The sequence below is a fragment of the Nicotiana tabacum genome, chromosome 11, assembly GCF_000715075.1.
Source record: "Nicotiana tabacum cultivar K326 chromosome 11, ASM71507v2, whole genome shotgun sequence".
In the NCBI taxonomy this organism is placed as follows: Eukaryota; Viridiplantae; Streptophyta; class Magnoliopsida; order Solanales; family Solanaceae; genus Nicotiana; species Nicotiana tabacum.
The window spans coordinates 147,582,765-147,598,342 of NC_134090.1; the positions used below are offsets into that span (position 1 = coordinate 147,582,765).

The following is a 15,578-nucleotide window of genomic DNA, read 5'->3' on the forward strand; positions in this document are numbered from 1 at the left end:
GATATTAATTATTGAAATTTTCAATAGAAATTGTATCTACCCCAAATGGTTCATGAGATTATGAACAAAAGTTACAAGTTGCTGCTTCCACTTGGAGCTAAGTGGCAGTTAAAGTCTAGTTGAATCAGATTATACAGAATTAGAACAACGAACTTAATTTTTCTTTTTTAAAGAAACATCAATACTCATATGCAATAGTAAAAATCTCTAAGTTATAAATTAAAACAAATTTACGTACCTTACACCTCTCCACGTTAACTTGTTAATCTAAAAAGAAACGATAATTTGAGAAGATATCGTAGGGAATCCGAAAAGTTTTTTCCAGTTTGGTGATTTGCGATGCAATAAGAAGATAATGATGAGGGACGATGCTCTACGAGAATTTCAGTTTTAAGTGAAAAACCAACCATAAGATGAAATTCAAAAATAGCCACATTTACAAGTGGTAATTAAAAAATAGCCACAATTTTAAAAGTAATCGAAATTTAGCCACTTTTTATATAAAGATAAATCTGAACGAAAAAACTGTTCAAAACCCGGAAAATATTCCAGCATAATATACTGGAGTTTAAATTTTTTACACGTGAACTTCCAGTAGTATATTGGAGTTCCAGCATAACATACTGGTCCAGCATAATATGCACGGAGTTCTTACACATGCTCCAGTCTCTATTTCGATTACTTTTGAATGTGCAACTATTTTTGAATGACCACTTATAAATCTGGCTATTTTTAAATTTTTCCCGAATTTACTGGTTTAAGAAGGAAAAAAAAAGAAAGAAAAGGAAACCCAACCCTAAGCAGCGGCCCAATTTTTTGTCCAATTTTGGTTCTATTTTGGTCTTCTTTTCTCCTCTTCCTAATTCAACAAGGAACTAAACCCTGAGTGTATATTTTCTTCTCATATACTTACTGCTACACCCACATGCATATATTGATATTTAATACTTACATATACAAAAATAACTCAAAACACATACGTATCAGTCTTTATCACTCATCTGTCCAGGTATATCAACTTGCCTCTGATGATCATAATTCGATTTTTTTATATATTGAAAACGTTCTTAATGTGTGTATAATTATATTCTTTTTATGTTTAAGCATGTGTTTTTGAGATGTGTTGAATTGTGATGGTGTTAGATTTCAGTTACAAGTTATTCCCATGTCTTATTTTTTAGTTTTTGCAAATTTGAATTGAACTGGAGTTGGGGGTACGTTAATGTTGCGGAGTATACTACATGTTAAAAGACACATTATCTAGTTTTGGAACGAAATTGGCCAATATTTATTTTAATGACGCAATGTCAGGGCTAGCTTGCACGCACCTTCTATTCCACCGGGTAGTTGCTGCCTCCCACCAGCACAAGGTAACTTTTGCCACCAAAGCTTAGGCACATGGGAAGAAATTACCTAGTATTTTTTGTCTTTGGTGGACTTTGAACGTAAGACCTCATGACTCGAGTATTGTTGAAAACTTATATAAATTATTCATAATAGCCGACCCCCGACTAATTCGAGATTGAGGTGTTGATTCTTCCTTTATAATTATAACGATAACGTAGCATGTGTTTTTGAGAAGTGTTGAATTGTTGATGGTGTTGGACTTCAAATACAAGTGATTCCAATGTCTTAGTTTTGTTTTTTCAAATTTTAACCTAACTTGATTTGGCTATGTAGATTTTGTAAATTGCTACTTTTTCTTTTACTAGATGTTAAAAGACAAATTATCTAGGTTGGCCAGAGTATTGTTGGAAATAGAATAAATGATTCATATAGCATACTCCAACTAGTTCGAGATTGAGGTTTAGTAGATTGGTTGATCGATTGCTCAGTTAATATTTTAGAGCAGATTTTCTAATTTGCTGCTTTTATTAATGGATGTTAAAGGACAAATTATTTGATTTTCAAAGGAACTAGTTGATTAATTGACTGATTGATCAATTTGATAGATGAGTCTGCTACAATGGGGGGTAGATTGTTTAATTTGCTATAGTTGGCTGGTCTTCTGATGTACAGTTTAATATGGTGAATATGATTATAATGTTTTTTTTTTTCAATTTGGAATTAGGGATTTGGAGGTTTGATCATGCTTGCAGTTGTTCTCGGACTAGTACATCAGTCGAAACCACAAGTAAAATTCAATGGGGGGAAAGAAGCCTACAGTCCGCGAGGAAGAGAGCATTGTATCTTCCAAGCAGGGTGGTGGTGGTGGAGGGAAGTTAAAGAAGAAGCATATGGTGATTGATGATAATGAATACTCTATGACGACTGAAATTTCTGACGAGCCTACGATTCAGGAAGAGCAAGTAGCACCAACATTGGCATTTGGCAAGAGGAAAAGTAAAAAGGGGAAGAAAAGGGGAGCTAGCTTGTCTAGTTACAGAGTGGGTGGTGATAGTGACCAAGAGGCTGAAAGTGTTGCCTCGTCGAAGCCGGGGAAGAGCAGTGCAAGATTGTTTACTACATCTGTGTTTCACACTATAGATGATGAGGATAACGAAGATGGCCAGCTATCTGAGGATAATGAAGATCCAGCAGTTGCCTTTACCGGGAAGGGTAATGGCATTTCTTTTAGAGCTAATCTTCTTGACGAAGAAAGTGATGCAGATACATCTGTTAAGTTGGAGGCAAAGGCAATTGAATGAGATGATGCAGCAGAAGTTATATTTTCAGGTAAAAAGAAGTCATCTAAGAAGAAGAATAAAAATGCATTTAGTACAACGGATGTTGATATAGGAAATGACTTGTCGAATGTTGCTGATCAAGACCAAGCTAGCGTAGGGGTTAATAGGGAAGAAGCTGATGACAATAGAGGCAAAAAGCAGGCAACAGTTGTGTCCGAAACTTCAAAGAACAAAGCCAAGAAAACGAAGGGTGGGTGTACTGCTCAACCAGATGAGGATGAGATCGACAAGATTCTGGCAGAGATAGGTGAAGGGCAACCTACATCTACACCTGCTCATGCTTCTCTTGCACAAAAAGAGAAAAGTCAATTGCAGTCTCAACTAGGAGATGATTCACAAGAGAAGGAAGCAGTTGAGGAAGGAACTCTGGAGTCTGCTGCGACAAAGAAGAAGAAAAAGAAGAAGGAGAAGGAAAAAGAGAAAAAGGCAGCTGCAGCTGCCTCTATCATGGAGGAAAAGCAGGAAGAAACAAATAATGACACTAAAGGAAAATTGGCAGATAAAAAACAGTCGAAACAGGTTAGGGAGATGCAAGAGAGACTTAAGAAAATGAAGGAAGCTGAAGAAAGGAAGAAGAAGGAAGAAGAGGAAAGGTTAAGGAAAGAAGAAGAAGAACGACATCGACAGGAAGAAGTTGAAAGACTTGAAGAGGAGAAAAAACGCTTGAAAAAGGAGAGGGAGAAGGAAAAGCTCTTGAAGAAGAAACAAGAGGGGAAATTGCTTACAGGAAAGCAAAAGGAAGAAGCTCGAAGGTTAGAAGCAATGAGAAAGCAATTTCTCGCTAATGACGGGGATTTACCACTCTCAACAAGTGAGAGTACAAAAGAGGCAACCAAACGGCCTATTTATCAAAAAAAGAAGTCAAAGCCACAAGCTCAGGCTAATGGAAAAAACCAGGAAGAGTCTGTTGAAAGAACAGAAGTGCAAGAACATCAGCAAGACATTGTCTCTGAGGTTGAGTCCATGGAATCTGAGAAGGTTAAGGATATGAATTCAGAAAGTATAGAGAAGAAGTCAAAAATAGCTGCTACTGAAGAGAATGGAGTTGAAGAAGAGGAAGATGATGAAGAATGGGATGCGAAAAGTTGGGATGATGCCGATCTTAAATTGCCTGGCAAGAGTGCTTTTGAAGATGAAGAGATAGATTCACATCCGCAACCTATCATTAAGAAAGAGATTAAGGCTGCAAGGCCAGCTGCTAGTGATGCAGGGCCTCTGCCTGTTGCTGCCAAGCCCATGATTCCTACTCAAAAAGTTGCAGCAAGTGTACCAGCTGTCACTAAGAATGATGGAAGTAAGACGAGGGAGCCTGAGGTTGGGATTGCAGTGGCAGGAACAGAAAAATGTGGTGCTTCTTCTAGCCAGAGTGAATACAATCTCCGGTCTCCTATTTCCTGTATCATGGGCCATGTTGATACTGGTAAAACAAAGCTCCTTGACTGCATACGAGGCACTAATGTTCAAGAAGGTGAAGCTGGAGGGATTATGCAGCAGATAGACTTATTTTCCAGCTGAGAATATACGCGAGAGAACTAAGGAACTTAGAGCTGATGCTACACTGAGGGTCCCTGGATTGTTGGTCATTGACACACCTGGACATGAATCATTCACTAATCTGCGGTCTAGAGGTTCAGGTTTATGTGATATTGCAATTTTGGTCGTAGACATTATGCATGGGTTAGAACCGCAGACAATCGAGTCACTTAATCTTCTAAAGATGAGGAATACAGAATTTATTGTTTCTTTGAACAAGGTGAGGTTTATTAGAGTATTCTGATAGTTGATGGTTTATTTGAATTTTGATTTTGTTCTTTTCTTTGTAGTTCTTATTTTGTTTCTTTTTTCGATTTTACACGATACAGGTAGATCGGCTTTATGGATGGAAAATGTGCCGCAATGCACCTATTGTGAAGGCAATGAAGCAACAGTCCAAAGATGTTCACTTTGAATTTAATACGAGGCTTACTCAGGTCATTTTTAACCGCTGTCATCTCAATTCAACGTTTCCTCTCTTTGTGCAACCTCATCTCAACAAGCTTTTATTCAATTGTTGCAGGTCATTACCCAGTTCAAGGAACAAGGTATAAATACCGAATTATACTATAAGAACAAAGAAATGGGAAAGGATACTTTTAGCATTGTACCTACTAGTGCAATCAGGTGTGTGCGTGTATACACTTTATCCCATTTTTTCTTTTGCTGGGTTATGTTTTTCTGCAGCACTCCTATAAGACTTTTGATTTTAGCTAATTATTCGGCTATGGATTTGATGTTACAGTGGTGAAGGTATTCCTGACTTATTGTTATTACTGGTGCAATGGACACAAAAGACAATGGTTGGGAGACTAACTTACAGCAATGAAGTCCAAGTATGTTTTTCACATACCGTTGTCAGTTTACTTACATGGAGATGGTGAATATTTTATGATTGACTATTGTTACTCTACTGCAGTGTACTGTTTTGGAGGTTAAGGTTGTTGAAGGCCAGGGAACAACCATTGATGTGGTATTGGTCAATGGTGTGCTACATGAAGGAGATCAAATAGTAGTTTGTGGCATGCAGGTAGGCTTCTATTATTTCTTTTTGTGTGGTAAGATCCCTTGGTAATTGTGAATGTCTGATGTTAAAGTTTTTCTTCTTTTCCTATCCTGTTTTTGGTGTAGGGACCTATTGTCACCTCAATTCGAGCGTTATTGACGCCTGACCCAATGAAGGAACTTCGAGTAAAGGTATGAAACTATGTGCTCCTTGGCCCTAGAAGATTTCTCTGCTATAAAAAAAAAAACACTGTGTTCCTTTATGCATTCTTAGTTTGCTTCCTTTTGAGTTGAAATATTTTTTAACCTCAGTTCAATATATGCCCTAGCAGTTTGTCATTGTTGAAATATGAAAAGAAGGAGAAAAATTTGGAGGGGATCAGTTGGGGGACAGGTGTTAATAAAAGAATTGGGTCCTTTTTTCCCTGCAATGTAATCATATTTGTTTTTTTCTTGAACTCTGTTAAGTCTAAATAGTCATGGACTCATTGTGGTGCAACTTTTGTGCTTTGATTGAGAAAACTGGTTTGCAGGTGTGTAAACATAGATATTTCCATCATGACTGCTTTGTTAGTAATACTGGTGTAGCGTTCATGCTAGTAATATCTGAAATCGGTATCTCAAGATATTCTTGGTTGCAAACCAAATTTTTTTGGTTGCTAACTAATTATGTCCCTAATTGCAAAATTTGTCAAATGAAAAGTAGAAGGTTGGCTATATTGAAGAGGGTTTAGCTCAAGTTAGAGATGTGGCTGTCTCTGCATGTTGCGTTCATAGAGTCTGTTTTTTCGCTTCTCCTATTGGTGATAGGAGTTGCTAGGTATTGGTGATTGGCTCTTTGATTTTGAGTTGTGTGACACGACCCAATTCCCGAACCCGGTCGTGATGGCACCTCTCGTGAAGACAAGGCCAGCCAGACCAAAACAGAACACCTCTTTTAAACAGTTAAATATCATAAACAGCTCTAAAGCATGATATAATATCCATAATTTGCGGAATTAATGATAACAACAGTAAAAGCCATCCCGACACAGCCCAAATCGGGGTGTCACAAGCCATGAGCAACTAAGAGAAGTCCTGATACAGTCTACTAATCACTAAACCCGATACAATAGTTCTAACAACATGAAAATGATAAGATAAGGGAGGCACGGGGGCTGCGGACGCCAACAACTACCTCGTGATCTCCGAAACACTGCCTGGACGGGAAGATCAGCACTCGGGATTGGACTCTGCGATGCCTGAATCTGCACACACGGTGCAGGGAGTAATGTGGGTACTCCGACCCAGTGAGTAATAATTGTAAATAATGGCTGAAAGCATGAAAACACGTAAAGGCACAAAGCAATTCTATATCAAAGCAGTAAAAATCACGTAAAGCAGTAAATCAGTGAAGAAGTCAAGTGAAATCTCTTTAAATCAGGTAAAACAAGTAATTTAGCAGGTAAATAACAAGTAGAAATCCGCCCCTCGGGCACAATATCAATCACTCAGAACAGTATCAGCTCCTCGGGCTCACTTTCATCACTTAGTGCTCATTCTCAGCTCTCGACCCATATATCTCTCATAATAATAGAAATCAGAATAACCGCTGCGGCGTGCAACCCGATCCATACATCGCTGCGGCGTGCAGCCCGATCCATATAGATAGTCGACTGCGCTCACTGGGGGTGTGCAGACTCCGGAGGGGCTCCTACATCCCAAGCGCTATATTACTGCGGCGTGCAGCCCGATCCATAAAAAGTATTGCTGCGGCGTGCAGCCCGATCCATAACATATATAATATCCTCACCATTGGGTTCTCAACCCCTCTCAGTCATTAACCTCACAGCCTCTCGGGCACAATAATAGAAGATAGGGATCTCAGCCCACAAATTCCTCTCATTTAGGGATAGTATGATAAAACCGGCTCGAATCGTTTAAAATAGATAGAAACATGACCGAGGATATGATTTTTAACAAGTATAGTGAGGAAATCAGTCAAAACCCCCGAAGAGTTCAAATGGTTGGCACGAAGCCCAAATATGGCAATTAGCCCAAATCATGATGATAACAAATAAGTTTCAGTCAAATACGCGGTAAAATCATCAGTCGGGACGGACCAAGTCTCAATCCTTAGTAGTAAAAGACCCCACGCTCATCATCCAACGCGTGTCTCACCTCAATATAGCACTACGATGTGCAATCCAGGGTTTCAAACCCTTAGGACATCATTTACAATCATTACTCACCTCGAACCGGCTACAACTCTAGCTCGCGACGCCTTTTCCCCTCGAATTGGCCTCCACGTGCGTCGAATCTAACCAAAAGCAGAACAAATACGTCACAATATGCTAAGGGAACAAAGCCCAAGCGAAAACAATCGAAAAATATCAAAAATCCCGAAATTACAAAACCCGAGCCCTGGGCCCACTTCTCGAAACTCAGAAATTTTTACACCAACGGGTTCCTTATCCTTCCACGAGTTCATACATATCAAAAGTTTTCAAATCCGATCTCAAATTGTCCTTCAAATCCCAATTCAAAAGTTCAAAATCCCAAGCCCTAGTTCTTCCATTTTTAGCTTAAGTTCCATGAATTTCTAGGTTAATTTCACAGTAGAATCACGTTTTAGGTTCAAAAATCTTACCTCCAATCAGTTCTCCTTGAATCCCTCTTCAATCTCCCTCAAAGAGCTCCCAAAATGATCAACTATGGAGGAAAAATGGCTCAAAATCGCGGATGAAATGTTTTATAAACTTACTGCCCAGTTCTGGTATTCCTTCATTGCAATCGCGAAGAGCAAAATTCCACGACTCCAAAAATACACTATGCGAACGCTACCCAATTGATGCGAACGCGAAGAACAAAACCACTGGACCCCCAAATACTTATACGCGAACGCGAAACACTGCATGCGAACGCGAAACACAAGATCAAAGCCCTCCGCGAACGTGAAGGCTAAACTCAGGCCAACCCAAAATCCTTCTACGCGATCGCGATGGACCCTACGCGATCGCGAAGGCTTAAAACCTGCAACATCTGATCAGCCAATTCTGCAACTTCTCAAAGCCAAAAATGGTCCGATTGACCATCCGAAACTCACCTGAGGCCCGCGGGACCTTAACAAAAAACACCAACACATCCTAAAACCTCATTCAAACTTGCTCCAATCATCAAAACACCTCAAACAACATCAAATTACCCAAAATTTATCGGATTCAAGCCTAAGTTTTCTAAAAACTTCCGAAATACGCTTTCGATCAAAAACCTAACCAAACCATGTCCGAATGACCTGAAATTTTGCACACATCAAAAATGACATAACGAAGCTACAACAACTCTCGGATTTCCATTCCGACCCTCAAAATCTCGCCTAACAACCGGAAATCGCCAAAATACTAACTTCGCCAATTCAAGCCTAATTCTACACCGGACCTCCAAAACCAATCCCGATCATACTCCTAAGCCATAAATCACCTCCCGAAGCTAACCGAACCATCGGAACACTCATCCGAGCCCTCTAACACACAAGTCAACATCCGGTTGACTTTTCCAACTTGAACCTTCTCAAAAGAGACTAAGTGTCTCATTTCTTACCAAATCCACTCCGAACGCAACCTACTCAACTCGATCATATAAAACACGGATAACGAAGCATAATAAAGCATAAATGGGGGAAACAGAGCGGTAACTCACGAGACGACTGGCCGGGTCGTCACATTGTGTAAATCTTTTCACACTTCCGGATGCAATGCTGTTCCGCTCCTAAGGTGCTTCTAAATTGCTGATATAGTTGCAGAACTTGGAGTTGCCACTTTAGACTTTCTCCGTATATATTTGGGTAGACAAGAAGTATATGGGTCTCAGATTTATTTCTCCAATTCCAATTTCCCCTTCTACCCTTGGTTTGTCCGCAATCAGTAAATCCACCTATTCTAGTTAAACTTTCAGAACATAGGATAAAAGTCAATATATATTGCTTATTTCCTAGTATATTTTTCAGTAATTTGACGTTGTTGTGCATGGAATAATAAAAGAACTCTCGAGAATGAAATCTTTTTTTTTAAACATTTAACATATGTTGTCGTGCTCGAGAATGAAGTCATTGTCTTCATGTTAAGTTGTCATATGAAGTAATGATGTAGGATTTATTTTCTCGTAATATTCTGTTTCAGGGTTCATATATGCAGCACAAAGAAATCAAGGCTGCACAGGGAATAAAGATCAATGCTCAGGTAATGTCATTTGCTTTTAAATGTGTGTTCTTTACTTCTTTCTGTTTTAAGTTATGTTTTTGGTCACGTTCAGAGCTTGGAAAGGTTATTGGGTAAGAAAACTGGTGCATCGGCAAATATGTTGAGTGATTTGTTGTGTGCACCGGCAAATATGTTATTTTAGGAATTAGGATTGGATGATATTATATCTTGGAGCCTAAGTTGCTTTCCTTTCTTTTAAAAAGAAAAAATTGTATATTTTCCCTGGCATAACTGGGATAGAGGAGGGGATTTACTGGATATTGGTTAGAATCTTGTTTACTTCTAAAACGAGCAACTTTGTAAGGATTTTGGAGGATGCTTAAATTGCTCTAAGAAATGGTAGGCGAAAGTGTTGTCAAAGGCACACTTAAAGCGCGCTTAAGCCCTGAAGCGAGGCGCAAAACATGTTGAGCGCTTCACCTCTCTTAATGGGCGCTTTAGTGTCGTCATCAAAGTTCTAAGGCATACTTTCCCTTGCCAATGAGCACTATCTTGAAGAGCCAACACTATACAATTGATAATTCACTTTACCATTTTTTTTTTTCTTTTCAATTTCTTTGTCCATATAGTTGTTATTCATGCTTATAAGTTTTAGTCTCTGACTACACATACATTTTTGTATCTTTTTCTCCATTTGTGCCTTTCTTCATAAAAGCTCATGCTTTCTGCGCTTAAAACCCCAATGAACCTTAGAGTTTTTTTGCGCTTTTCGCCTTTGATAACACTGGTATGCGAAAAAGTCATTTCTTTCACGTTTCATTTCTTCCTTTTCTACTGGTTTTCTTTTGTCCATAAATAGATCTGCAACAAATTTGTTATGAAAAAAATTGCTGAAAATGAGAATATTATTGCAGTTAGGGCCTTATCACCCCCCCCCCCCCACACACACAAAAAAAATCATGGTTAGGGAAGAGATCTCCTTACTTTTTCATATGTTAATCTTTGGGAGTATCTCTAATGAATGTTTATGGGAGTTAATTGTCTGACATGTTGATACTAGTTTCCTGATTTTGACAGAGATTATTCAACTTTTCTTGTGTCTGTTTTGTTAGTTGAATGATATTTGACATTGACACAAACTAGTGAGCCACTTCATAAGAGTTCTCTTTATTTGTTTTCTGGGGATGATGCAATCATTTACTACCATTTTAGTATCTACCGTTTAGAATCTTTATTATTAGTGTACAGTGGTTCCTCCTTGAAGTTGTGTGATTGAAAGCATTCCCCCCTTGTTCCACTTGGTTCTTTCATTCTTGTGCAGGGGCTTGAGCATGCAATTGCTGGAACTAGTCTATATGTTGTGGGGCCTAATGATGACGTGGAAGACATCAAAGAAGCAGCTATGGAAGATATGAGGTCGGTGATGAACAGGATTGATAAAAGAGGAGAAGGAGTTTATGTTCAAGCATCTACACTTGGATCATTGGAAGCTTTGCTGGAGTTCTTGAAAACTCCCGAAGTAAGCATACCTGTCAGTGGAATTGGCATAGGCCCTGTGCATAAGAAGGATGTCATGAAAGCTAGTGTAATGCTTGAGAAGAAGAAAGAGTATGCAACAATCTTGGCCTTTGATGTGAAAGTGACACAAGAAGCTCGGGAACTTGCGGATGAAGTTGGAGTCAAAATTTTTATTGCTGATATTATTTATCACCTGTTCGATCAGTTTAAGGCCTACATCGACAATATCAAAGAAGAAAAAATGAAGGAAGTTGCTGAAGAAGCAGTCTTCCCCTGTCTGCTCAAGATCGTACCTAATCACGTCTTTAACAAGAAGGATCCAATTGTTCTAGGAGCTGATGTTCTTGAGGGCATCGTCAAGGTATTAACTTTTGCATCCCTATATCTTGGTTCATGGAATCTCATTCACCAAACATACAAAAATAACAGATTCTCTGAAGCCTGTCCAGGAAATGTGGTAATATCAGCAGGCCTATACGAACAAACAATTGGTGATTTATATTTGTTTTCTCTAATTGACACTTCCATTGGGTTGGGAAAAGGATCTTGCATGCTCACATTTGTTTCCTGGTTAAAATCACATTTATTTCCTGGTTAAAAGTGTAACTTCCTGTTGTCTTATAAAGCTGTTCTGACATAAAAACAGGCTTATGTATCAGTATCTCTGTAAGTATGCCCATACTATTTTATTAGCTGAAACTACGCTGTGGTCATGGTTTTGGACTGTTAATTTACTTGTTGTGTGTTCGGATGTAATTTTCTTAAATTAGTTGAAGTTCTCTATGATTTCTTATAAGTGATTTCCTTTCTTCTTTTCTTTGGATTGGCCAACACTTGTAAAACTTAGGTTTGCATGTATCTGTTTCTCTGTAATTCTTCTGAAAAGTTAAGTTTACGATTTTGGTTACATAAGCCTCTTTTGGAAGCTATAGCTAGTGGTATCAATAGAATCTAGGTTACTGCTGGTTCTTATTTTTATAGTTCCCTGTTATTCTCTGTCAAAAAGTTTTTGAGCACACCCCAATGTTCTTTTGTACCTTGCTTTTGTATGCCCGAGCTTGGGGTTTTTACTTTGTTTTGTCTAAGAGATGTTTAATTTACATGGGTACTGCCAGATTTCCTTCTAATTGCTAAGTGGCCATTTTCCTGTCATTGATTTTCTCATACTTTTGACCTTTGCTGCGCACTTAACAAGTTATCGCAGTCAAGAGTTGTTTGCATTTTCTTAATTCTCTTCTCCCTTTTTTTAATAATGTGCAATACTGTTCTCCCATTCACATCTGTGTTTCATGTTTCGTTGTTCTTTTGTTGAGTGGTTTACTTGGATTAAGCTTTCCACTGTTAACATATTTGACAGTTGTAGAGCCAAATGCTCTTTTATCCATCTTCGTTCGTAGAATGCATATGCTTCTTAATGTTGAGTCCTCATTTTGATGAACTTAATTTGAATAGGTCGGGACTCCAATATGTATTCCACAGAGGGAATTCATTGATATTGGTCGGATCGCATCCATCCAGAACAACCATAAGCCTGTTGATTATGCCAAGAAAGGACAGCAGGTGGCCATTAAGGTATGAAGCCACGTCAGTTGATATCTATTTGCATAAATTGATAGAAATGTGCTGACAATTTACTTCATGAGTTCTTAGCAACTTGGATAATTTTTGCTTCTATGCACATAGGTTCTCATCTTGTGCCTTAAATTGCAGATAGTTGGGACTAACCCGGAGGAGCAACAGAAGATGTTTGGTCGGCATTTTGATATTGAAGACGAGCTTGTTAGCAAAATCTCGAGAAGATCCATTGACATTCTCAAGGCCAATTTTCGGGTACGTAAATTTACCTTCTGGTGAACCTCCCTTTCACAAAGATTCTTGCTCCCTTTTGTTTAGGCTAACGCTCACATTTACTTGTTGCGTCTTTAAAACTCTACAGAACGACTTGTCTGTTGAAGATTGGAGGCTCGTGAAGAATCTGAAGACCCTATTCAAGATACAATGAGACGTTTCTAAGCTTTGCAAGTAGCATAGGTTTTGGATTTTTGTGGCACTGTATCGGGGTTCAGCAGTTCATCGGACAATAAGCAGTTATTTGGTTAGGAGGTAGGGAGTTTGGACTCGAGATAGAAAGGATGCGTAGTGCATTCTTTGTCGGTTGATTGTTGAATCGAAACAATGTAACTGGTTAGTTTCAGTTGCAATAGTATACAGGTGTTTTGGTACTGAGAATTTTTGTAGTTTTGGCCAATTTTAGAGCTCAGTGTTTTTCTACAGGGGCGTAAAATAAGAGATTATATAAAAGAAATATGAGATATGGCGTACTATATCTTGCTATTGCTTCCAAATAAAATTTCTTGGAATTTTATTCTTTAGCGTTCTTTCAAATGTTTGTCTACTATTTTATTATTCTAGACTCTAGAGCAGTGTCTTACTTTTTTTAAAAATTGTATGTCACTTTAGCAAGGAAGATGCTGATAAAAGGCCAATAGCATGATGTTAGTTTTTTTCAAAATTATCCTGTATAGCCAATCAACTACTATCCTTCCTCTATAAAACTGGAAGGAAAAAATATCCTCAAAGTAACTACAAGTAGGGGTGTACATAGGCCGGGTTGGTTCGGATTTTACAATTACCAAACCAAATTAATTGGGTCGGATTATTAAATCTAAAGACCAAACCAATAAAACTCGGATTTTTCAATTTCGGTTTTTCTTGGGTTTTCTCGGATTTTCGAGTTATTCGGGTTTCTTCGGTTTTTTTTTTCCGGTAAAATCTTCGTAGAACAAAACATATAACTTGTGCGCAAAATATTTTTTTAATCCTAGTAAGATACAACTATATAAAGTATTTTCCAAAAAAATAATACAAAATATGAGATTTGTCATGGCATTATCCTAAAATATTCAACAATAAAGACAAGAAAATTATGTAATATAAATATTGCTAATTAAAAAGCCATAATAAAAATAAACATAATCTAAAAGTACTAAGTCATGCTAAAATAAGTAAACTAATAAGGGAGTATTAATTACATGACTAAATGCTAAAGAAAAAATAAAAATAGGTTATGCATTTTTATCTAAATTATTGCAAAACAAAAAATAGATATTCAATACATTCTTGTTCGTGGTATTGAATTGAATGTCTTTTGTTAGCATTAGTATTGGTTTGGGCTTTTGTTAGAATTATTTGATTTACTAATGTTAATGGCTATAAAACTTATTGGAGCATTCAAAAGTTCTAAGTCCAACCTTGAAATAATACCTTAAAAAAATAAAATCATGAAAAAATTTAAGAAATATTTATAAATTACATCATAATAAGTATATTTATATATTAAATATATCTAAAATTTCTATATATGTAATGTCGGGTTGGTTTGGTTTCAGTTTGACTTTCTTTAGTTAAAGCCAAACTAAACTAATTATGATCGATTTTTTTTTTCAACACCAAACCTAATCAAACCAAACCATAGTCGGGTGTTTTTTCTCGGTTTGACTCGAATTATCGAGTTGTTGCGGTTTGTCTTTTTCTTTTGTACGCCCCTAACTACAAGTTCAAATTACGACCTTTTCATAGTTAGTATTTCCTCCCACAACAATTGAAACCATAACTGATGTTATTAGAATCACAGGAAAGAAAAAAAAAAAAAAAAAAAAGAATCACAGGACACAAAACTCATAATTAAGGCAAATGGACACTTAGCACTTACAAATTCCACCACAAGAACCAAAAGAATAAGGATTTCCATAGAGTTAAATTGAAATGCAAAAACAAAATATATGTTATAGTAAAGAGTAATCGTAATATCTTGCATTTATTTCAAACGAAAAGAAAAAATTGCGTGTAATAATATTATCAATCTGATGTAAGATACTTGAAATTTTATTATTTTTCCCTTTTCAAAGAAAAGGAGAGAGATGCAAGTTTTCATAAATACCTGTCATCTGATTCACTACTATATATAATTTAATTGCAGCTCCATTTAAAATATTGTGTTTTATCGTTTTCCACCTAATTATTGTATCATCCAATCTAATAATATATACAACAACAATCTCTTCTCTATCTATTTTTTTTTTTTTTTTACTTTTATAAATAAGCCCACGAGGGGTGACTGAATCTTTCAATGCAATGCATCATTAGTTCTTGGTGACCTATATCATTAAATATCCTCTTGTTCTTTTTTCTTTTTCTCCTTTCCCAAATACCTTGTCCAGTTTCCTCTCTTGTTGAACTAATCAACGACAAAGACAGATTCAAAATTTAAATTTGATAAATTATTCTGATAACTCTTTGAAAATAAGGATTCAAAACTTAAAATATATACTATTTTAAAAATATTTTTCACACATATATTTATGATTAATGATGTTTCAATTAATTGAACGCGCTCCTAATACTCTAGGTCCGCCTATGCTCATAGAGGAGTATTTATTCCAAGAATCAGCAACTCCCTTAGTTTGGTACATATATACACACTGCATGAACGTTCTCCCTTTTCGAAGCTCGAAATCAAAGACAAAAAGCCTCCGATTAGTAATGAAGGGATCTGAACCATTCCATCACACGTCTCAATGGTGTGTGGATGTATCAATAGTTGGCTAAAATTACAGATTAAACTTCTATCTTTATTCAATTTTTGCTATGAGTTGAG

General features: G+C 37.1%; 1 protein-coding gene across 1 annotated transcript; it reads left to right on the plus strand.

Annotated features, from left to right (window-relative positions):
- The first annotated feature begins 868 nt into the window (after positions 1-868).
- LOC107763352 (uncharacterized) lies at positions 869-13,245 on the plus strand. Its single transcript, XM_075225542.1, is given in 13 exon segments — positions 869-1,009; positions 2,072-4,183; positions 4,185-4,440; positions 4,550-4,657; positions 4,744-4,847; positions 4,966-5,056; positions 5,140-5,250; positions 5,352-5,417; positions 9,383-9,442; positions 10,725-11,282; positions 12,374-12,493; positions 12,632-12,751; positions 12,858-13,245. Coding segments are annotated over 12 exon segments (3,699 nt in total). The 5' UTR covers positions 869-1,009; positions 2,072-2,144; the 3' UTR covers positions 12,924-13,245.
- The last annotated feature ends 2,333 nt before the right edge of the window (positions 13,246-15,578 follow it).